Source organism: Scomber japonicus, chromosome 8 (assembly GCF_027409825.1).
Source record: "Scomber japonicus isolate fScoJap1 chromosome 8, fScoJap1.pri, whole genome shotgun sequence".
NCBI lineage: Eukaryota > Metazoa > Chordata > Actinopteri > Scombriformes > Scombridae > Scomber > Scomber japonicus.
Genome location: NC_070585.1, coordinates 10497491 through 10522351, shown reverse-complemented (window position 1 = coordinate 10522351; position 24861 = coordinate 10497491). Strand labels below are relative to the sequence as shown.

Below are 24861 nucleotides of genomic sequence, written 5' to 3'. Positions count from 1 at the left end.
TATGTCATTTGAAAAAAATATGAATGAATTATATTCCCGCGTCTCAAAGCGGATTCAAATTAACCCTTTAGTAGTAGATTATATCTCAAATACTGGAAGGTGTTTGCACTGATAGTGCCTCTTCTCTTATTGAACATTAATGGGACTGAGACACTGAAGTCTGTATTTTACAACAGGCACCTCAGCAGAGGGGGTACGTGGAGACTGACACTCGAGACCACAACTGAGGGGCTCTCTCGTTCGATATGGTAGCTAAAAAGCAACTTTTATTAACTTTAAAACGTGATTTTTTGCTGTTCCAAATAACCAGGATGTTTCACTTTGTTTCTCTTAGCGATTCATCCAACAGCTTGCAACCGAGGACAAACCACGGAAGAAGAAGAAGAAGAAACAATCTTAAGATGTAGTACTTGTCAGTCGTCACTAGGTGTCAGATCCTCGGCGGTGTGTCTAGAACTGGTACTGTGGCCGCTAGGTGGTAGCTCTGCACCAGGATTTCCTCCTCCCAGGTCGTCGAAACAACAAACCGAACTACGGAGCAAGCGGGGTGAGAGAACGTCCGAAACCGCCTCTGACCGCGACTTTTAAACTCTTTTTACAGCATTGTGGTGGGATTCAGACGGAGGCTGAATAAGCATAGTAAAAGTTACGGTTCTGCCGGGACTACATTTCTCAACAAGGTAAGTTAGCTGTAAAATGGCGGAGAGCTATCTGGAAGTTAGTTGATTTGTATTTTGCTAGCCATGTCGCTAGCCAGGCTAGCTCCAGATGAGCCCAGAGCGCGGATGTCTGCCTGAACCAAGTCGCGTCGCTAGCTCGCGGTTGATGGCTACTTCGGTTGTTAGCACGCTAACGAACTGGATTTTCGGCACAGTAGCGCAAAATACCTAGTTCGTAACCCACATAAACGTTTTATTGTTTCAAGTGACTTAGTTGCACTTTATATATTTGTAAACAAAGTGTTTGTTGCTTATGCAATACGGTGCTGGAACTCCCGAGGCAAGATGGAGGACGCAAGGACGTGATGTTTTTTTTAGGTAACGTTAGCAGTAGCTGTTAGCATAGCTAATCGGTGGGAGTTATTCCCAGCCCGTTAATTGTACTATATCTAGTATGGTCATTTGTTTTGTCTTTTTGGTGAGCACTGGACACGGCTGGGGTGTCGATAGAAGGTATTTATTGTCCTTGGAAACATTAGTGACTAGCGTTATTGTGTACTAGCTAGCTAATTTTAGCTTGCGCTAGTACAGTAGAGCTTGCGTTGTTTTGTTATTATGGTCCAACTACGATAGCGTCAGTAAACGCTGGCATGTCCCTGATATCCAACGATAATGCATTACAAAGGCCCATCGTCCTTACTCTGAGGTAAATTGCACTGTATTTGCACTGAGTAGCGCATGCTTACTTTACCAAATATCATCTGGAAGCCAAAATCCTCGGTTGCTCAGCTAGTGGCGCTTAGCACCAGCAGCGCACCGGTGTCAATTTTGACAGGAGCCGGCGAAGAGCGTAGCCATGTCGGCGTCGGTGGAGGGAACGGAGCCGGTAGTTTGTGGCTTAGTTGGCTTGCATAAATCCACACTACGGGATTTTACAATTTGGTTCTGTGTGAGATCGCCTAGTCTAGCTTTGCAGTAACAAGTTTATGAGATACACTAACCGATTTGGCGCCACTTTTTCAGTCAACACCCCTAGAATCTCGTCGTCTTGTCATGCAATATCCCCCCACTATCAAGGAAATAGACACGCTAACGAGTTCTTAAACTAATAAATAATACAGTTAGTGTTTAACTCTGAAAGTATTACTAACTCATACAAACTACTGATGTTACATGTGTCTACGTTGACTGTTTTGATAGTGTGAATATTTTCACGTCGATTATTCATACAATTATTTTTTTAATGACTTGATAATACCCTGATTTTGTCGTGTGTGTGTGTGTGCCGTATTTCCAGCTTATTGTGAGCGAGAGGACCCCATGACTAACGTTACATTGTTTTTTTTAGCAGACGGTTTGACTGAAAGCTTCCTCAGTACTAATATATGCTATTTTACTTTTAGTCTGACACACTTGTATGTCATCACTGCGTGTGGTAGGACCGAAAGACGCACCCAGAGCGGGTACATGATGGGTGGAGTTTATTTTTGCCCTTTGAGGAACAGAACAGTTCCCTGGAGTGATTTTATTGACTTCCTTAACTGCTCAGGCGACATTTCCCTTTTTCTGATTTACCGCGAAGAAAAAAAACTGTTTTTCAAAAGTTTTCCTTTGATGTATGTGCTACTAATTTACACATCACTGCCAAGCAATAGTTTCTCTGTGGCCTGCAGTATCTTGTTGATGTTGATACTGTCTTTTGATTGGTTGAGAAATGTATGGGGCGGATAGGGCAGTGCCATATTTGGCCATTGAGGAAGACACTCCAATCTGCCTTTCATGACGTTGTCTGTAAACCATGGGGAGCAGAGAAAGAGAGGGAGCCAATGGCAAGAGAGCTGAGCGAGGCAGCAGCATTTGTGTACGCCCCCTGTTACCATGTGAAGCATTTTTTTTTCTCTCTGAATGGCATCAAAAAAACATTTGCTCACTACAGAGGACATGCTTTCTGCAAATATATACACAGTTGATTTTCGCCTTTGTTGCATCTGTCCTATCTGCTGTGTTGAAATGTGTTAGAAGTCTGAATGTGTTGCTCTCTAAATTACTGTTTCACATTCTAGGTCACATGCAACCTCGCCTGACGTGTATTTTCTAAGGATCTCAAGCCAGTCTTAAGTTGAAGTTATCCAGAAGATGTTACAGAAATGATAGCAGCACCAGAAATACCATCAGAATTCGCCTTTACTCAGTAAGTGCATGCTCCCACTTTTTAAAATTACTACTAAGGTTGAGATTGATATGAAATTTCATTCTAATACCTGCTTTTATCTACCAGGGATACAGACACCAGATTCTCTTCAGACACAGACTTCTCTGAGGATCCAGATGGAAGGAGTGCAAACCCAACTAAAGGAAAGGTAGATAGAACGTATAATTGACTCTTTGCACTTGGCCTGTGTCAGGACATCCTGTTTGAATGAGACAGTGTTGCAGCTTTTTTTCCCCCCACAGTTGCAGATATTTGTATTATGTACATACACTTTTCTTTGGCTTCTTTTAGTGTCTGCTCAGATTCTCGCACTGTATTTTTCCTCATGTCCTTTATTTTGTTGCAGGGTGGAAAGAAGGGGAAGAAAGCAGCAGGGGAGAAAGGCAAAGGAGGGAAGGGAGCAGGCCGGATAAATGGCCACCACCAGGAGAATGGCATGGAAAACATGATGCTGTTTGAGGTGGTGAAACTGGGCAGGAGTGCAATGCAGGTATGAATGGAAGTATAGTTGAGATTTCCACATTGCAAAAATATCTTTCACCCATATAAGAAATTAATAGTCTGCAGTCATTATTATTATTTTTAATGTGTCTGTCCCTATATTCCTGTAGTCTGTCGTTGATGACTGGATTGAGTCGTACAAGCATGACAGAGATGTTGCGCTATTAGATCTCATCAATTTCTTCATCCAGTGCTCAGGATGTAAAGGTATGTGAGTGTGTTTGTGTCTGTTTTAAGTCATCCTGCTGTATGATTGGCCCCGTAAACCGTGTTGAGGAAAATGTTTGACTCTGTATGTGTCCTACAGAACCACTCAAACAACTTTTGTATTCTTTTTTTCCCTTGAGTTGGTGTGTTGACCATTCAGTAATTAAGTAGTTGTCTCCTAACGAACTCCTCTGTGTTTATCAGGTGTGGTCAGTGGAGAAATGTTCCGCAACATGCAGAACTCTGAGATCATCCGGCGAATGACAGAGGAATTTGATGAGGTAACTCTACTTTTCCCATCACAATGATTTGTTCTTTATTTTAACTAAGTGTCATTTTAGATTGAATAAAACTGTAGTATACTTTCATTTGGCAAAGACTGTAGGGCTTCTAGGAACTTTTCATTCTTAGAGAAAAAAACTCATTGTAGAAGCATTTCATTATCACTTTTGCTGATGTCCTTTCCTCTGTGGCCTTTACAGGACAGCGGTGACTACCCTCTCACTATAGCAGGGCCCCAGTGGAAGAAGTTCAAATCAAGCTTTTGTGAATTCATTTCGGTGCTTGTGCGCCAGTGTCAATACAGTATCATCTATGATGAGTACATGATGGACACCGTCATCTCCCTTCTCACCGGTCTATCGGACTCCCAAGTCCGAGCCTTCAGACACACCTCAACACTGGCAGGTAAGATGAAGTGTGTTTGTGTGGATGTGTGTGTGTGTGAGATCAATTTGACTGTCTGTGCAGTTAATTGCAGTTATCAGCCTGTTCTGTAAGCACGTAAAAGTTGTTAGCATGGTGGAAAAAGTAGTCCAAGATAGCAGAGATCTTGGGTCACAGCACTCTTGGGGGCAGTTTTTGCACTGCATGGTACATTTTAGTGCCCTTACCCATTTTAAAGGCTTTGTTCTTATATCCTGAGTGAGGTTTATTGAGTTGGATCGGAATTGAACTGCAGACATATTTTAGGAAGAAATATGAATACATCACTATAGCTGGTCAACAGCTTTCTAAAAAATGTCTTTCTATTTGAACTGCAGCAACTACTTGTTCTTGTATATATTAAACAATTTAGTTCATTTAGAACTTTATAAGGTCTGCATGTTTTATGTTTTCAAAGAAACTAATTTTGGCTAATCACAGTTGTTTTTTCATGTGATATTATAATTAAAGAACAGAATATAACTACACACCTGTGGCACACACACAGGTGTTTTAACTCAATTTGCCTGATTCTACCTCCTTTTATTGTTATTTCTTTATTGTTATCTGTAAGAGCAGGACATCTTGCAACCTTTACAATTGGCTGTATTTGTTATATACTGTACACAGGAGTGGTTAGGCTTCAAGCACTGTAGTAGAATTTACCCCCAACAACAAAGTGCCACTGTAATTGGGCAGAAGTTGATCACAGCTCTACAATAACCTGAGTCATGCAGAACACACAGCCAATATTGTTTATGTTGCAATATTGTACATCTAACAACAGCAGCCCTAAATTAGCCCTAAAGTATTCATGTATTGTTCAACATCAATGAAACCATCTTTGTCCTCACCTGCACTTTGTATAATTTCCAGCATACTTGTGTATAAGGTTTAATTAGCCAAAATAAACGTTTTTTTTTTCTTCCTTTTTCGTAATCCATAAGCCTTTAAGGGCTCTGTTATATTTACCCTGTGTTGCAATTGGGTCACCTAGAGATTACATTTTACTCAGGGGCTTGTTTATGTAACACATCATTGACACTATAGAGAAACCCAATGTGGCAAGTCAGGTAAATACACACATGTAACCCAATTATGAATTCAATTACATTAAAGAGTAACTGTTTTTCCTTGTGTGTTGTTTCTTTTTAACAGCCATGAAGCTGATGACAGCCCTGGTGAATGTAGCTCTAAACCTGAGCATCAACATGGACAACACCCAGCGCCAGTATGAGGCAGAGAGGAATAAAATGGTGGCCAAAAGGGCCAATGACAGGCTGGAGCTGCTTCTGCAGAAACGCAAAGAGGTGAGAGTGGCCAAATGGCTTTTTGTCGGGAGGGGGTGGGTGACAAAATCGATTTACCTAAGAATCATAGTTTTTATCTTCTACGATTCAGAATCGATTCACAGATTCTAAAACCTCTTTTCTCTGTTGTTAATGTTGTATTGACAAACTCAAATGTGAGGGCAGAGAAAATTTGTAGTTCATATTTTTTTTAAATGCAAGAAGTTGGATGCATTTTGAATAATTTGCTGTGCGGTATTTGTGAATAGTTGGTACCCCATCACACAGGGCCTAAAGTTAGTTGACAGTTGGCTGTTTGATTATCTGTGCCTGTGCAATGTTTTGGATAGCGATGGCTTTCCCTGGTACTAGTGTTGCAGCAAAGACGCTGTTCTCCTCTGTTGGAGATGGAAGTTAGTGTCTCTTTACAAAACACATTCACTCAGTTTTGTTGGTCAGTACAGGGAAGAAGACTGTAACACACTTCCACATTAATGCATTTAACTTTCTCTTTTTTAATCAAAAAGCTGCAAACCCTTACACTTTTTTGTTTTTTTTCCCTGTTAGTCAAACAGTGACCGTCAACAAGACCACTTAGCTCAACTGCATGTTATGTTTCATATTGCACTTGAGTAGAATGATTTGTCACACAGTAAACTAGAGTCGGAGCCTGAAACTACTGCCCCTCGTTTGTATTTATTCTGTTGAGATTTGGTTTTCAGTTGAATCATGACATCAAGATAAAAAATTAAATCGTAAGATTCTCACCACTAGCAGCCTTTGTTTATAGTGTCAAATAATAATTGCTTGATGCTTTGATGCCCAAATATTTTGAGCAGTGATTGTTTATTTAGTCAGGTTCATTAACAATGTGACAAACTCCAGACTAGACAACAATGTGATAAACTCCAGAGTAGACAAAAGTTTTGCCTAAACTTAGCAGGAAGATGCAGCCAACAGACTTGTTACACCATGTGCTCTCAAAGTAATATGCAGGGCCCTCTGTCAATGTCATATGTTTTTTTGCTTGAGTAGTTTTGGGCACTTTTCAAGTTTTCTCATTTAGTAAGTAAGGCAGCTTCAACACCTACTGTAGAAGTTTAGTTTGTCATTAAGTGGCAAACAGATAATAAAGGAGGTCTTACATGTCATTCATGTAGCAAATCAATGTGTTGTATTTGGCAATTAACCAGTATTTTAAAAGTGGTAGTTAAAAATAGGAGTAGATGGTTTAATATATCCAGTGTGATTAAACTTGCCGCAGTGTGGAGTTTTCACATTGCTAAATGTTGTAAAGCATCAGCAATCTGAAATAGCTCGGGGTGATTCCTTCCATCCGCTCCCAAGACTTGGTTTCCCATCTTGTAGTGAGCCTGATATATAATAATCCCAACGTCCCACAGGAAACCTTCACAACCTATTCCCGCAGTAACCTGAAAGTGAGACAGTGTTCCTTGAATGCAGCTTTTTAATTGTGAGCTGAATTGAATGTTGTTTTTTTGTTTGTTTGTTTGCACTTGATTAACAGTGTGTGCAAGAATTCAGTAAGGACTGGAATTGAAATCGGATCCAAATTGAAATGAATCAAGTGTAAATGTTTCCCAATCAGGAAATGATGACAGGCATGTCCACACATCCACATTGCCATTCAGTAGTAAAAAGCATTTAATATGCATAAGAGTAAATAATAGTGAATTACTTTAGCTCGTGACCTTAAATCTATTCCATTTTTAGAAGTACAACACCTCTGTAGGGGGCGGACCTGCAGTGACTGTGTGTGTTATTCAGCTAGCATTGTCAGTTTATTAGGTTATATAACAGCAGGTCCCACCGGGCATCCATCTGTTACTTCACTGCGCAGCCACACCACAGCATGGTGGCATAGTTGGCTGTCACATATGTCTTATTATGTTAACAATGCCTCCTGGTCACCTCTCACTGTAGCGTTATGGTCAGTTAGCCTTTTATGTGTAAGTGAATAAATGTGCTTATTATGCATGTTCTGCTCTATATTTCAGCTCCAAGAAAATCAGGACGAGATTGAAAACATGATGAATGCAATATTCAAAGGAGTGTTTGTTCACAGATATCGGTATGGACACATCTAAAAAAAATAATGAGATTGATCCTAATCTTGAAAACTGCTCCCATTGTTGTATTCTGTTTAGTAACAAATTACGTTTTTTAACAGTGATTCGATAGCAGAAATCAGGGCCATCTGTATAGAAGAGATTGGAGTATGGATGAAACTATACAGCGATGCCTTCCTCAACGACAGCTATCTGAAGTATGTGGGATGGACGATGCATGATAAGGTGGGTTACAGGAAGGTTTGATTAGCTCTTGTTTTTGTGGTTTCTTTAAAACCTGTACACACCCATGATTATCCACTACGGTTTTCTTTGTTGAGTGATCCCTAGTTTAGTTAACCCTAACCCTGTTTTGAAGATTGTGTGTACAGGCTATGCTTTACTGACAGCTTCTCAATCACACTCTTAGTTTCATTGCTCCTGTCGGTGTAGGACAATGTCAACCTTTACCATGTTCATTATTGTATGAAATTTGGTGATTCAGCATAATTGTGCACAACATCCATCTGAGCAGAGGTCTAATCAGCCACAATACGTATTAACACCTGTGTGGGTGTGTAGGCACAATCAATTTCCCTCCAACATTGATTAACAGGTCCAATATAAAAACAGGTGGATCTCAGTTATTGATGTTCTCTGGTGCTGTTGTTTCAGTTTTTAGTAAACACAGGAGAAAAACAGGCATATTTTCCATTTTGATTCATTGAGAACCGGTTTTTATCTCGGTCAGAGTCAAGTTTAATTTACACGGACAACAAAATGACTGATTGTTACTGATTACTTTAATTACAGATTGATTAAATTGCTGCTTTCTTATCCTCTATTTCAGCAAGGAGAGGTACGCCTGAAGTGTCTGACAGCTCTGCAAGGTCTCTACTACAACAGAGAACTCAACGCAAGACTGGAACTCTTCACCAGTCGTTTCAAGGTCAGCACCACCTGCTGGACAACTCCAACACCACAGCTCTAACTTTACCCATTCATACTTTTGTATAGCCATAAACATAAGACTCACGTCCTGTTGTCACATGTTGATGGAATTTGTCAATAGACAGAATTTGTCTTATTAAATCTGTCTCCTCTCTCTTTGCTTAGGACCGGATTGTCTCCATGACTCTTGATAAAGAGTATGATGTCGCAGTACAAGCAATTAAATTACTCACTCTAGTCTTGAAGTAAGTGGCTGTGTTCTTGATGGTATCTGATTAGTGCTGTTTAGTCCACATATCAGTTTGACATTATCTCTACATAAAGGGCTTTGCATTAAGTACATGTGTGCTACTGGCAGCTGTTTCGTATTTTTACTGGACTGATTCTGTGTTTTGTTTGGTCTTTGCAGCAGTACAGATGAGGTGTTGACCCCCGAGGACTGTGAGAGTGTCTATCACTTGGTCTACTCAGCACACAGGCCTGTCGCCATTGCAGCTGGAGAATTCCTCTTTAAGAAGTATGTCAGACATACAGTAAACTGAACTCATCATTGAACAGAAGTCCAATCAATTGTCAGGGAAATGTAGATCAGGCAGGATGGCCACATAAGTGAACATTTAAGATTGTTATGAGACTGCACATTGTTGAAATAAGGAGACAGCATATCTGATTGATTTCAGGCAGAGCAGTTTTAAATTCACATAATACTTAATTCAATACATTATGCATATTTCCTCCAGGACACCTTTTCAGGCTCGCAAATCTTTTCCTGCTTTAATCCCTGCTAAAAGCCATTTGCTTTAAGCGTCGCTATAATTTTCTCACATTCATCCTGGCAGTCATTCTGTTTGTAGCTCAGAAGTCTAGATAGTAAAGTTGTTCAATGACCAGTCTCTGTTGGAAGCTGAATTTCACAAGTGGCTCATTTCTCAGCCTAGCCTAAGAGTCTTAATTTTGTGGGCCCCTTGCTGTTTCTCAGAAATGCAGTTAGACAATTATGTGGGGTTGGCTTTGTGTGATATGCAACTAATGATTAATATTCTTAAAGATTGTTCAGCCAGCGGGAACCAGAGGAGGAAGGTGCCCCCAAGAGGAGAGGCAGACAAAGCCCCAATGCCAACCTCATTAAGACCACTGTCTTCTTCTTCCTGGAGAGTGAGGTATGTAATTATAGTCCATTTTATTTCCACACTCAGGCAATAATTTCTGTCTTTACTACCTGTATGCAAGTAGCCAGCCTTCATTTGCGTGAAAATCTCTTTTCATTAGCTCCACGAGCATGCAGCCTATCTAGTGGACTCTCTCTGGGAATGTGGTGCAGAGCTACTGAAGGATTGGGAGTGTATGATCAGCTTACTGCTGGATGACCCAATGCCAGGAGAGGAAGGTATGACACTAACTTCTTCCCATCCTACGTTGCTGGCATGTGGTTTGAAGATCAAGTGGGATCTAAGAAGTACTTTGATGGTTGTTTTGTGTTTATTGCAGCTCTTACAGACAGACAAGAGACAGCCTTGATTGAAATCATGCTGTGCACTGTACGCCAGGCTGCTGAATGCCACCCACCTGTTGGAAGGGGCACAGGGAAAAGGGTAAGAGTGCTTTGTCTGGCAGTTGTTTTTTGGGGTTTTTTTGCTTAATTTAAGATATATTGGAAGATAAGATGATTGATTGTGCTGTGGAGTATATCTTTTAACACATTACCTGCTGATATTGGTGAATGTGCCGCAGTGTTTTTAGCTCGTGTAGATGCACGAAACAGATAATCTGCTAGTGGTTTTACCAGTAGAAGGTTGCATTTTTAGAGATGTTTCCTCTGGATGGTTGTATTTACCAAATCTGGCAGTAACACATGGCGTTAATGGGTGGGATTCATCTGACAATCTAGTAGACACTGTGGTGTAGATGTTACTATGCTGAACTTTTTTGTTATTAGGAATGTCCTTCGGCCTATAAATGTGTTTTTGAAAGCAACACTACGGGGACATGTTGAAAGAATAAAAAGTATTCAAACATTTTTTCAAACAATAAAAACCTGCTCATGGTGAACTGCTGCACCATAAATTATAAAATACAAGAAACAGTTAATAGTAAAAATTAAAAACAAAACCAAGCTTTGATATCTAGGTGAAAAACTACAATTTACAAAAAAGAAAAGTCAAAGAGAAGACTTTTTGCATGCATCAATACAAACTAGTGGTAAAGACAAGCTTGTATCTGCCATCAGGTGATGACCGCTAAAGAAAAGAAGACTCAGCTGGATGACAGAACCAGAATGACAGAGCTGTTTGCTGTGGCTTTGCCCCCTCTACTGGCCAAGGTATGTTATATCTACTCTGTGCTTTACAAGCACTCCTCTTTATAGCCAGTGGCTTCAGAGTTGTGTTCATCCTTTAGGAAATACTGTTAAACATAATGTTGAATTATTGTCTTATAGTACGCAGTGGATGCAGAGAAGGTGACCAACTTGTTACAGCTTCCTCAGTTCTTTGACCTCGAAATTTATACCACAGGCCGTCTGGAAAAGGTAAGACACATTTGCTGCTTGTCAGAGTCTAATTAATTATATTACTATTGCCTATCATCTCATTTATGTCAATCTCTGCCACAATGTCCAACACAGCACCTGGAGTCCCTGCTGCGTCAGATCAGGGAAATTGTGGAGAAGCACACAGACACTGAAGTTTTGGAGGCCTGCTCCAAGACTTACCACGCCCTCTGCAATGAGGAATTCACAATCTTTAATAGAGTGGACATAGCCCGCTCCCAACTGCTGGATGAGTTGGTGGACAAGTTCAACAGACTACTGGAGGATTTTCTACAAGAGGTAGGAATAACAAAAAACACCTGTTGGTGGTCGTTATCATGTTCATACTCATTGACCTGTTGGAAGAGTGGGTCTTATCCACCTCTACTGCTTCATATCATCAAGTTTGTTTGTTTTCATGCATGTTTGCATAAATCTCACTTCTGACCATCTTGTTGCAAAGAAATGAAATGGAATAAGTCAATTTCAGTCAGTGCATATCTTACAGGGAGATTTGTAGGATCTGTTGTTCTGAGTTAATTTTCTTTGTTCATTATACAATGAAAAATATGTTCAGAGGAACCTTTTTGTTTATACTCTTGGAGCAGCAATTATAGAATTAGTGTCTCATGTTTTCAAACTGACCAATCAGCATTAGTAGCAAACATGCATCAATATTTGAATGACATACTGTTCGTGTAAAACAGTTGAGAAAACCTTATCAGGTGATGTGTGAAAAAGATCATCAGATGTATTTAAATTTTGTCTGAAAACTTGCAGCTGTTTTGTTCTAGATCATTTATTCCCTATCAGTGAATAAGGAATAAGTGAGTAAGCGTCTTACATAAAATTTAACACAATTTAACACGCTTTCTCTGGGCAGGGTGAAGATGCTGATGAAGATGATGCTTATCAGGTGTTGTCGACTCTAAAGAGGATCACAGCATTTCATAAGTATGATTTTTCTTTCCTCTTCCCCTTCACATTCTTCCTTTCTTGTCTTCTCTTCCTCTTCAGCCAGTACAATAATTTAACTGTGATTTTGTGCGCCTGTGTTTCCAAATTGACGTTGGCTTTCTCAAATCTGTTGCAGTGCACATGATCTCTCTGGGTGGGACCTGTTTACCAGCAACTTCAAGCTGCTCAACACAGGCATAGAGAACGGAGACATGCCTGAACAGGTCATTAAATATATATATACACACCTAGTGAAATGATGTGACTGAGCAAATGATCATTTTCTTTGAGTACTACTGAATATTAACCTTTCTGCTACATATTTTTGTATGAGCAGATAGTCATCCACTCACTGCAGTGTACCCACTATGTGATCCTGTGGCACCTAGCCAAGTTATCTGAGGGCAGCTCCAGGAAGGTGAGGTCTTCTCCAATTTCACTGCCCCCTTTTTTAGTTTTGCACTGCTTGAAAATAACTGAGTGGGTGTGATGCTACAAAACTTTGTTTTGACCTTTCTTGTGATTCAGGAGGACATGGTTACTCTGAGGAAGCAGATGAGGGCATTCTGTATGATGTGTCAGCGCTACCTCACCAACGTCAACACAGCTGTTAAAGAACAGGTGACGGACACACACAAAAAAATCCAAACCTCACAACTGATGTAAGAAGTCACAGTTTGACCTTTTATGTACCCCCCCCCCCCTCCTCTTTCTTCTGCAGGCATTCACCATCCTGTGTGACCTCCTGCTCATCTTCAGCCACCAGATGGTGTCCGGAGGCAGGGAACACCTGGAGCCTCTGGTCTATTCCCCAGAGGATTCGCTGCAGTCTGAACTGCTTTCCTTTATCCTGAACCACGTCTTCATAGACCAGGATGATGACACAAATAGCACAGGTACAAATGCTAATGTACAGTTTTAGCAATTAATTTACTCTCTGCTCTAATAAGCATGGGGAGTAAGTAAAGGGACAGTTGATAAAACTGCTTTCTCTATTTCTATCTTTCCAGATGGGCAACAGGATGATGAGGCAGTGAAGATCGAAGCTCTGCACAAAAGGAGAAACCTCCTAGCTGCGTATTGTAAACTGATCATTTACTGTGTGGTAGAAATGAAGACTGGAGCTGACATTTTCAAACAGTACATGAGGGTGAGTTTGGATTTTCTCATGGTTATTTGCACTGTTTTTTGGACTCTGCACAGTTCAGTTTGCAGAGGCTTTTATCAGTACAGTTGTACAATATAATAGACTCCAGCCAGTACAATAATTTAGTCAGAATAAATATCCATTCAATGTACATGCTGGAATTGGCGCATGCAGACACATCTGCTGTTCCATTGTTTGTATAACCACTAGACGTGAAAATGGGCTCATGATCAGAGATATAAATGTAAATTATTGTTTTTGTTTTCTTAAACAGTATTACAATGATTATGGTGACATCATCAAGGAGACCATGAGTAAGACTCGGCAAATTGACAAGATTCAATGTGCCAAGACCCTCATCCTCAGTCTGCAGCAGGTTAGTCTTCATTCTTTTGATCACTCATTCATTATTCAGTTGTTGACCTCTTACTCATTCAGCCAAGTTTGAAGTTTTGTTAAAATAATCCAAACTACTACTTCCCCTCCATTTCTGCTAGCTTTTCAATGAAATGCTGTCTGACCTCGGCCACGGGTTCGATCGCTCCTCCTCTTCATTCTGTGGAATCAAAGAGTTGGCCCGTCGGTTCTCTCTAACCTTCGGTCTCGACCAAGTCAAAACCAGAGACGCTATCGCTATGCTGCACAAGTAAGGCTTCATTCTTCTCACATTGTTACATGGCAATGCTCTTTCATTTTTTGGCCTCGCCTCTGGGAACTGTCATCTTAGACAGATTACTCCTTAAATGCTGTGTTTCCTCTTACCATGTTATTTTTTCCTATGGCTTTTGGAGAGGCTTAGCTGATGAATGTTAGATTCGACCATTCCCATGAACTTGAAAAATGTTCAAGCACTGAGGCGCAACCGTACTATAAAATCATCAGAAACATAATGTATTTTCCAGTAAACATTAATTGGCACACCAACAATGAAGAAATTCAATATTCTTGAAGGCACTCTTGAACTTTTGCCTAATTTTTGCAATAATGGACTCAACAGTGGCCATTTGTATATAGCCCATGTCTGTATCATGTTTTCTTTGTTTGTTCCCAGTGAATTATTAGATTGTAGCGGTGTAACAGTAACTGTATTCATCCCCAACCATTACGCTTTGGTGCATGCAGACCCAAACCCAGACTCATTCCTGTCAAAATAGTTTAATAATCCACATATTCCAATGTGCAGAACAATAACTCTAGAGTGTGAGTTCCACCTGGACCATTTTGGCAGCGCACCACTTAGCTGTACCATGGATGTATGCTAGCCTGCTTAGCCAAGGTTGCCTGGTTACCATGTAGCGTTGCTGCCGTCAGAATGACAAACAAGAGACCCATAACACTGACTGAATGCAACACTATTATTAAAACATGTTGCGTTATCTCCACCTTTCCACTCCGCCTTTGAGTGAAGCCTTTCAGAACAACAATAAAAACATTTGATTTGTGATGTGGTCAGACAGCATGACGTTAGAAAAGAAAGAGTTAGAAAGAAAAATGAAGTTTAAAAGACCTGGTTTGGACCCTCTGACTGATATATTATTATACATGACATCATACATCAGTGTGTAAACAGCATGTTATTGTTGTAGCTGCTGGAGGTGGAGCTAGGTTCAACCACTTCATATACAGTTGGACTATAAATCATATCAATCATAAAACAGCTGTCAGCAGGTATCTTGACTCCTCACAAGAAACAAAAGCACTACTAAACTGTTTTCATGAGTTTTGGCTGTTGGATGTTAACCTTTTCAAAATGGAGCAACATTTTTGGGGGTTTTTTACCGCTTTACCGAAATGTTTACCAAACTGTGACCCCAAAGCTGATACTGTTACACCCATATTAGATATAATGTCAGACATTTTCCCTGGAAGTTGATGTATGTGTGTTTGCTGTGTCAGCAGGGAGCTTGGGTATCCCCTACACTTGTGCAACATATGGGCATACTGTGTAATAGGATAAGCCATGTGTGCACTGGGTGTCAAAGTTATGAAATGCATGCTAAACATTGTGCATTGTTTCCATCTAATATTTAATATGCTTAAAGTAATTGAAGCATTATATTATAGTACCGTGTGACACTATTGGGTGTAGTCAAGTCTAACAGTTTCTGGCAGTGTAAACAGGTAACTTTAATAAAACTGGAGAGGTCTCTGCAATAATGGGAACCACTACAGCCTCTGTACAAGAGTTTTGGTTTCTTGCTTTTCTGCCCTGCTAAGAAAAACTTTCTGAGGGAGACATAGTTAAAGACCATTTAAAAAATTGTCACATATGAGCAGCTTTAATCAAAAAACATTCCAAAAGTGGTTGACTCAGGTGTGCTGGCGGCCTAGAAGGTGTTAGACATGTATCAGTGTCCCAGGTGTAAATATAAAACTACATAGTGCTTTCTTTAGTAATTACTTTATAGAATTGTCTCCACACAGTTTGGATCACAAATATTTTGAATGTCCATCAAACCAGTCCTTTTTCTTTGCTGACTTCTTTTTCTCTGACTCTGTGCATCTCTCAGGGATGGTATCGAGTTTGCGTTTAAGGAGCCTAGTCCCCAGGGAGAAGGAGGCCCTCCCCTCAACCTGGCTTTCTTGGACATCCTCAGCGAGTTCTCCTCCAAGCTCATGAGACAAGACAAGAGGACTGTGTAAGTTTTTTTTTTCTGCAGAGCTGATGGGTGGGAGGCTCTCAGTGCAACAGGTGTTTGTGACAACTGGTGCAACTGTTGTTTCTGGTGCGTGGGTGGTTGACTTGAGGCACTTTTTTCTCTTTTTTTTTTTTTTTTTTCTGCCCTCCAGCTGGAATGTGCACCTGGTTTTGTGTGTAAAGTTTGTCCTCTGTATGCATGGGTGCACAAGTTTGTTCATCTTGTCTGTGTGACCTCCCGCTTCTCCCCAGCCACATGTACCTGGAGCGCTTCATGACGTTCCAGATGGCACTGCAGCGAGAGGACTGCTGGCTCCCCCTCATCTCCTACAGGAATTCCCTACAGGCTGGCGGTGATGACGATACCATGTCGGTGATGAGTGGCTACTCCAGCAGAGGCTCCTCTATTCGCTCCAAGAAGACCAAGCCTCCTGCTGTTACAGCTGGAACTTCAGCGGCAAAGAGGAAGCTGCCAGAAGGTAGAGGAAACTCTGGGAATCAACAAAATCATTAATAACGTTCAATAAATTGCTGTTGACAGAATCCTGTTCAGAATGTAAAAGCAGCTGCTTTACTGTAAAACGCTTCACTGGGAGCAGTCGGCCTTCTATCACTACTCACTAAAAACACAATAAACTCACAGAGTACATGTCTTCATGAGAAGTGCATCCATTAAAACCCAGTCATAATGTTACAAAAGCAGTGTTGGAGCCCAGATTAACCCAGATGTGTTCCTGCCAGCGTGGCTCAGCCAGCCGAGTTGATGGGTGAGGAGATTAAACAGCAGATGGTGGGAGAGAGTGAAGAGAGTCAAACCGCTGCTCAGCAATCATACAGGCTCTCTTAATCTGCGTCTGTGTGTGGGTGCTATAAGTATAGTGCCATTTGCATCCTGTACTGTATTCTACAATTTTTGAGATTATACAGAATTGGAAAATACCACACCAATATCCCAACATTTCAAAGCAGACAAAGGTACATTTGCAGATTTTATTAAAGTATTGAAAAGTATTCCCAAATATCCTCAGAGTTTATGTTATGCAGTCCACCATTGTTCATAGTTAAATTTACAATCATCAGCAATGATTTGGGATTAAATGTCCACTCACAACCCAGTATAAAATGCATGTTCACATCAGCAGTCAGTCTCAACACTGTGGCCATTCCCTTTCCAGAGGAGAGCAGCAGCAGCGAGGTGTGGCAGCAGAGCATGCAGACTCCAGTCATGATGCCGTCCCCCCACCTCACCTCCACTGCCATGCGGGACCCCAAGAGGGGTCGTGATGACAGCTACATGGGAGTGTACCCCCTCCCTCACGACCAGCAGCAGCCCCACCAACACCCACAGCACCATCAACAGACGCCTCAGCATCACCAGACACCCATGGATTACAAGTACGCACGTTTAAGTGTTGCATTCCAGAGGTGTAATGATGCAGTTAGCACACAGATCTGTACAACAGACACACACACACACGCACACGCACAGGGGTCACGGGTCAATGCATGCAATTTTTAACAAAGTTGATTGTGCATTTATTAACTCCACCTCAGAAATAATGTGCAAAATCAGTGGCATTTCTTGATCAATCTTTTTGCTCTATTGTATAATAAAGCTGGCCAAGCTGTATACGTACACCCTTTACTTCTCATTTTCTGTATTGGCTCTGCATTTCCAAAACTCTTTGATGGCCTTTTCTTTTTTTTTTATGATCTATTTCCTTGCATCTTAATGCTTCCTACCTCAAAATGTTATAAATATATGTCGGCTCAGATCCAAGACCATCATTCGGTTCAGTGGATTGCTTATTCTCTGAGAATGGGATCAGAGGACTGGAATATGAGCCAAAATACATTAGGACAGGGTTTAATGTAATTTCCCATTTGCGTGCTATTAATTTTGAGGGCAAATGGTACCAAAACGCTTGTACTTCACAGCCTGCCAAGTGTTGGCTCTACTGGGACACTGACTGACTAGTTTATTTATCCAACCTGACTTTTTACAGGCTCTAGGCCAGTGGGCCATCTATGTAGTTGTAACTGACTTCCATGCGGTACAGCCAGTTTAATCTCCACAAACATGTGGACTAAAAACATGGCTAATTAATGTGCGCTTGTGCTTTTAGTTCCCAGGTGACGTGGATGCTGGCCCAGAGACAGCAAGAGGAGGCACGTCAGCAGCAGGAAAGAGCCATGAACTATGCCAAGCTCAGAACCAATCTGCAGCATGCTATGTAAGACTCAGACACGCCTGCACACAGAGGTACTACTGATGTCTCGTTATAAACATGTCTCAATATTAATATACTGCCTTGTGTGTGTGCAGTCGTCGCGGCACTGGCCTTATGGAGGAGGATGAAGAGCCGATTGTGGAGGATGTGATGATGTCATCTGAGGGTCGTATAGATGACCTCAATGAAGGCATGGACTTTGACACCATGGACATTGACCTGGTGAGAAGACATTTATTTAACAGAATCATGTGTTGACTGAATTTTGAGTGACATACAAATTCATATTTTCTAAATCATGTGTTGATTTTAAAAGAATCAAAATCTGATTTAAGATCTTGCACATAGTGTGCCTAAAAAATACAAAATAAAATGATGTCGTAACAAGCCTTTTTTTTAATCGCTAACAACATTGCTCTTTAACAGTAGTGGTTATTTCAGTTTTAGGTGTTCCTCTTAAGTGAGTAATTAAATGGTCCTCCAAACTTGTCAATTGCATCATTATCACCTTCAGGCTGTTGCTTAGGTCTCCCCCCGGCTAGGATCCCTGGATGATTAGACTCCTTCAAAAGATGAAATTACATAACAAACATTTTTTAAGTCTCTGTTTAGACACCTAGTCAAATTACCATTTGGAGGCAACAGGTTGCTGCTGTTTGTATCAATGCAACATCTGGAGTGTGCTCTTAGTATTTCACTGTCTCAAAGCTTGTTATTTTTCCATGGAGAAGAAGCAGCTGCTCAAAATCAGATTTTATTCTGACATGCTCCAAGGATAAAACAAATTTGCATTTACAATTTCCCCCCGCAGCCTCCATGATCATTGACTGGGAAACAGGCAGAAAAAAGGCGCATTGAGGCACAGTGAAAGCAGCCCAAATAATAATCTCTCTGACGAAACACTTAATGCAGAGTGGAAAAACCAGAAACATCCGCACAGTGCAACACATGAGAGAGCAGGGAGAGTTAACAGCTGGGAAATTAGAATAGTTATATTGTCTTTCATATCAAACATCCCAAGATTTGAGTTAAAACCATTGTTCTGGCAACTGCTTTTTTTTTTTTCATCTTCATCTCAAATGCAGAGAAAATGGCAGATGAAGTTTTAATATCCAGAAATTCATATAAGAGAAGCTATCACTGTCTGTCCCTGTAACAAATTGGCCACAATTTCACACATTTACCATACACGGTGCAGATGTACACGAGGTTTTGACCTAGTCTTGTTTCATGACTTGAAGCATGAAATATTTGTAATTACATTTTGGTTATTGGCTATGCTTGTTCTCTGCCTGCCGGGGAATGCCCACTCAGTTATTTTAAGAGATGACTGATCTTTTCAACATGCGATAAGTAATACAGAGAATTTTGTTTTTTGTTTTGTTTTTCATTTCATGTTGGCGGGGGGGTAAGAGTCAGAGGTATTTGGGTTTTAAAAAGATGATGATGCAGTGTGAAAAGTGCCGTCCAACAGTTGGTACAACACAAGACTCGTGACTAATTTATTTGACCGTTTTCACCAACGCCACAAAACCATGTATGACGAGTGTATAGCCAGAACTAAATTTCATCCAACTCATGTCTATTTTAGTTGCTTCCACTAGATGACCAAATGTCATGTTGAATCAACTAGAAAATTGGAACAACTGCCCTACTTTCTCTAAATTCTCTTCATTGCACGAGTGATACGTTCTTTCCAAATTGAGCTACATGAGTTAAAAGCGTCAAATCTTTAGTGTGTAATGTATATAGCAAAAACACACCACATCTGCTGTTCTAAACACACTGTCTTTCTTTCTCTCTCTCTTCCAGCCGCCCTCTAAGAATCGTCGTGAGAGGTCTGAGCTCAAGCCAGATTACTTTGACCCCGCTTCTATCATGGATGAATCGGTAAGGAGCAACTACACTCCTGTCACTTAGTTTAGTTTCACCTTGTCTGCTTATCGACCGCCTCGAGGCAGACTGCATTCTCCACATTCAAATTTCTTCTTTAAACTTGTTAAATGCAGAGCTGTGAACAAAATGGCAGTGTTTTCATGGGGATACCAGGTGTGTTGGTGTAGTTAGAGAGGCTGTTGAGTCACAGCGAGAGCAGGAAATACTTTTGATTTCTGCACAGTGGACATAGTTGCACTAAAATTAGTCCAACTGTATTTAGGTAAACCAGACTTAGACAGCATGCAACCAGTCACAGTGTCAAGTATAATGTATTTGCAGTGCTGAATAAAGCTATGCAAAACATTCAGACAAGTTCAGCTGACCAGCCTGCACACACTGCAGCCAAATGCAACATTCCCTGTTGGTTACAAAACCACCGTCTATGCCTGTGTAAACATGCCAAATTTTATTTATTTCGGAGCCTAACTGCCAGCCTCAAATTCTTGTTTGAACACGTCCCCACCGTAAGAAGGTTTTAGGGTTTGTTCTCACATTGGGCCTCAAAATTGACGCTGCGAGCGTATAGCACTGAAAAGTGTCAGTGTTTTGTGTCAACTTGATATAAATGTTACAAAAACAGTTTCTCTTAAGCAAATGTTGTCGTGTTACGTTAAGCTTTTTCTTAACAAATCTGCCCCAGATCCTTTTTTCCCCCCACTCTGAATTACTTTACCACAGTGTTACAAAGCAAGTGACAGTAGATGAGATTATACAGCAAGTCAAACGGACTCAATGTTGTATATTAACATTTTTATAACAGCTAGCAGCGGTTACACAACCTTTACGCTCAGAGCAAATTGTTACATTGTCACCTCAGTAATCAGTTTATTGTGTCTGACGTCAGACAGACCTTTATCCAGAGTTTATTGAACTCTATTTTCATCTTAAATGGTGAGGTCATCTCTTCCCTGCTGTACTTTGATTTTAACTTGTGCATCATTGTGCAAACATGTAGTTCACACCCGCCTGCCAGTTCTGTTTAAGTCAAACATAACCCAGTTTTCTTAATGAGGTGCACCACATCGTAAAGTGTAAAGTAACTATTATTATTCAACTAATTAGTAGAAGCAAATAGTTAGTGACATTATAAATTGTCAAATAGCAAAATCTGTGTTAGACTTGGGTCATTATTCATGTACATTTTTATACATAGCCAGAGGCAAGTACTTGTCAACATCAGCAGGTAGCCCTACCTATTTCTTTCATATTAAATGTGAGATTTTTTAACTTAATGTGTTATTAAATCTTGTTTTGTTTTTCTTCTAGGTCCTCGGGGTACCCATGTTTTAAGCTAATATCCAGATGATTTTGACGCTGGGATATCGGAAGAGGCGCTTTGTATTTAAAGAGAATTTTAGATGCGAAAACAGATGTGTTTTCTGTAAGAAAAAGCAAAAACAAAACAAAAAAAAATTCTGGCTTGTACTCCACGTGGACCAATGACAACCCACACTCAGTGTTGCTTGCTCAGAGAGGACTTTGTTTCAAATATTTACTTTTATAATCTTGGGTAAGCTCTTCCTGTTCAGAAATAGTGTAACAGGCCACTCCCAAACCTATTAGAAATGAGACATGTCTGAAGAAAAAATCCATAATAGCTTTTTTTTCCTTTTTTCCTTTTTTTTTAAACGGGGATGAATTGGTGTGTTTAACTTAAGAAACATTTTTTTTTTTGTTTTTTGTCTAACCCTTTTTACAATTGTAGTAAGTTACCAGGTGTGAAGTAGTAATTTATAAACAGACTGTAGTAGCTTGCTTGTACTGTGTTAGCCAAGTGGATGGAGGTCTTTATGTTTCTGTGCTCTTTTTTTTTTTTTTTTTTTTTGCCCCCTCCCTCTATCTCTTAAGTTTCTTTTCCCTGTTGTTGGGCCTGATTTTGAGGTCCTGATAACCACTGGTGGTTAAGATAGTGAGATGTCACGTAGAATCGGATCCCTTTATGCTGTGAAGATTCCCAGAGTCCACTGAACGATCCACACTGTTAAGCAGTAAGTCCTCGAGCTTACCCTCAAGATTTGGGCCACTCCTTAACCACCATCTACTAGAGAAATGTTTCCCCCTAACAATGAGCAGAGTTTTATCCCAGTGGTGCCACTGTGTGGGCTCTGGCAGAAAGCAGCTCTGTCCAAGAAAATCACATCTTTTTTCTCTTAAAATCCAGCAGCATAATGTTGAAATGGGTATCTCTACATTTTAAATAAAAGTTATATATGAATCGGTGCTGATTTTATATATGTGCTTTTGGTTTTCTTATTTCAACTTTTCAACCTTCAGTCACAAAGTTTGAGAAATGTGTAAGTAAACTAAAAAAATGAAAGCATGTAAAGCCATGCATCAAGGAAGATTTTTAAATTTGTATTTTTATGTTTTTGGTTTCTTTTTTTTTCTTTTTGTCTTGATAATGTCTTCGGGTTTCTACCTTTTTTCCTACATGTAAATTAGTTTGGATAAAACTAATGAAAAGATTTGTGAAATCAGCTTTAAGGTTTTCTCAACATAAAAAAGTCCTGTCACAAAATACTTAAAAATTTCAAATGTTAAAAGTGAAAGGTAGTCATTCAGACAATACTGAAGATGAGTTATTCAGCAGCGCTGTGGCAGCTAGACAAAGCTTAGATTTTGACATATATTTGTCACACACAAGTTTTAATGAAATGTTTTGTCTACTGAGGTTTTTATTTTGTAGTCATTCCATGCTTAAGCCTTAAACATGCTTGTGAAGGTCACCTTCTCTCACAGTAATCTTCCATGTCAGAGGATCAGTCATGTTTAAAGATGGATAATTGGCTTCTTAGAACATGAAATATGAGGTGGTCAGATGTAATGTGATAAAGTAGATGAACAGCCTATATGTGTTTTGCCTAATTATTTTATGTAAGTAAAAAAGAAAATTCTTTTAAGGAAAAAGTACTGTTTATTGTTTGTTACTTACCACTACATTGGTATAAATTCTTATTAGATCATGTGTGTATATATACAAAATTTAATTTCTTTCTTTCCTTTCAGCCATTTCTGTGTTTTACAATTTTTTCTGCACTCTTGCCTACACTCTAAGTTGTTGTCTATTATCCCATCCTCTTTCAGTCACTCTGTTTTCTGATTTGTACTTGTCTGGAGACAGTAACTTTTGAATAAAAATCAACACATTTCCTTTGTGGTAACTATTTACTGACCACACTGAACTTAGTACAAGTAACATGTGGGTTACTCACATCCAAGCTGCACCAGATACTTGAATTCTATTTTGCAGATATATGCAATACTGGGGGTGAGATTTAGTTAGAAGTGCGACACTGAAGCAGCAGCTCAATGAACAGCTATTCATTTTAACAGCAGGAGGGGGCAGTAGAGTCCTAGCAAGATCTAATCTATTATTCTCCCCACAATGGCACTGCTTTCAATGTACATGGTGTCACTCTGTAATATATGTATCTTTTTTACCTTTGCTGAAAAGGCCATGAATATGTAGACCTATGCTCATGCACCCTGCATCTTCAATGCACATATCTCTCTGAATATGACAGCTTTTACATCTGTGTTGACTATCAAAAAGGTCCTCATGGAAGCGAGTAGAGAGTAATGTCTTCTCACAGAGACAAAGAGCGCTGTAGTTACTGTAATGATAAAAGTGAGGACATGGGGTTGCAGAAGAAAGGATGAAAGCAACACATATTTCTGTGTTAAGTGCATGATTAATAAAGAGGAGCTCAGATCAATGTATGCTTATTAGAATAAGGCCTGGCAGAGAGCCCCCTTCATGTCCAGCTTGTGAAACATGAAGAGACTCATCTATCACTATGTGAGTCTGCTTGTGTCACACGTCTGCTGTCAGAATATGTGCACAGAAGCACTTACCTCGGCAGCTTGATTGTCTTCTGAGCTGTCAGCCCTTTTTTTTATATTTTGCAAGGCGCTGTTAAGGGTTAGGCATACAGAAACACAACCAAAGAGAAAGTTTAGGTTTGTGTATAGCTGTTGTCATGCTGTCAAACCACTTATGTGAAAGTTGAGGAGGTGTTTTATATCGACATCTCGTGTTTCTGTGCCAAAACATTTTTTTCCCTTTGCTTTTTCTTCCTATAATTTGTTCCCACAGCAGTACATCTGCTTTGGGCTGAGTCGGGTTAAGTTGTGTTTCTGAGGTCAGGGCTGTTGAGTTTTAAATCAGAGCCTCTGCAGGGCTTCTATTTACTCCTGATAACCCGCAGGCCCCTATCAGTTTGGCCGATGTTAAGACCTCAAAGAGGGTCAAGGAGGACAGGGAACTATGATTCACACATGCATGCGTGGAGTTGAGTGAGGAAACTGATCTAAAAATGGAAACAGTCCTTCAGGGCAATTTAAAATGTACATGTTTCTGCTCGACGTAAAATGCAGCCGATCTTTCATATAATTGATTACAACCCTGAGAAGAGTTTTAGCAGAGAGGAGGACGAGAGTTTTTTCTCTCCAGTATTCTGCGAGAAGATAAACCTGCAGAATTTTAATTCCGTGGATAAATCATTAATGAGAGCATTGGTTGTAATCTCCTCAGCTTGTAAGGGCAAAAGAAAGCAGCTGACCCCAGAAAATCATTTACTAGGGCCTGCCTCAGATTAGGCACACAGACACACGCACACACTAACAGAGCAACTTCCCTATCCACAAACTAGTCCTCTAGCATCCCATGGTGCACCGCTGTACACCATGTCCATGACATTTCTGATCCATATCATTTCAACAATGCACTGTGCTCTCCAATAAAATATCTGGTAACCAAATAAATGGAAAGAATCTCGCCTGGATTAAGCGTAGACGCTCTGTGGGCCGTAAAAGAGATGTCAAGGTGAA

The 24861-nt window shown here is 40.2% G+C and overlaps 1 protein-coding gene across 1 annotated transcript; it reads left to right on the top strand.

Moving 5' to 3' along the window:
• The first annotated feature begins 477 nt into the window (after positions 1–477).
• Positions 478–23181, top strand: stag2b (stromal antigen 2b). Its single transcript, XM_053323408.1, has 34 exons — positions 478–680; positions 2723–2850; positions 2938–3019; positions 3218–3361; positions 3483–3579; positions 3784–3860; positions 4062–4266; positions 5443–5594; positions 7592–7665; positions 7765–7888; positions 8493–8591; positions 8759–8838; positions 9003–9110; positions 9642–9753; positions 9863–9980; positions 10082–10185; positions 10821–10913; positions 11031–11120; positions 11217–11420; positions 12004–12074; positions 12214–12301; positions 12415–12495; positions 12606–12698; positions 12799–12973; positions 13088–13227; positions 13499–13600; positions 13722–13870; positions 15735–15863; positions 16115–16341; positions 17038–17257; positions 17989–18096; positions 18189–18315; positions 19906–19983; positions 21298–23181. The coding sequence occupies exons 2-34, from the start codon at positions 2807–2809 to the stop codon at positions 21319–21321; spliced, it is 3819 nt and encodes a 1272-aa protein (XP_053179383.1). The 5' UTR covers positions 478–680; positions 2723–2806; the 3' UTR covers positions 21322–23181.
• Positions 23182–24861: the final 1680 nt, after the last annotated feature.

Bases quoted from the DNA above. Each gene is read 5' to 3' on its own strand.
- stag2b (XM_053323408.1), top strand. From the start codon at position 2,807: ATGATAGCAGCACCAGAAATACCATCAGAATTCGCCTTTACTCA. The intron at 3,580-3,783 runs GTATGTGAGTGT...TGTGTTTATCAG, and splicing joins CCAGTGCTCAGGATGTAAAG to GTGTGGTCAGTGGAGAAATG. The intron at 16,342-17,037 runs GTAGAGGAAACT...TTCCCTTTCCAG, and splicing joins AAAGAGGAAGCTGCCAGAAG to AGGAGAGCAGCAGCAGCGAG.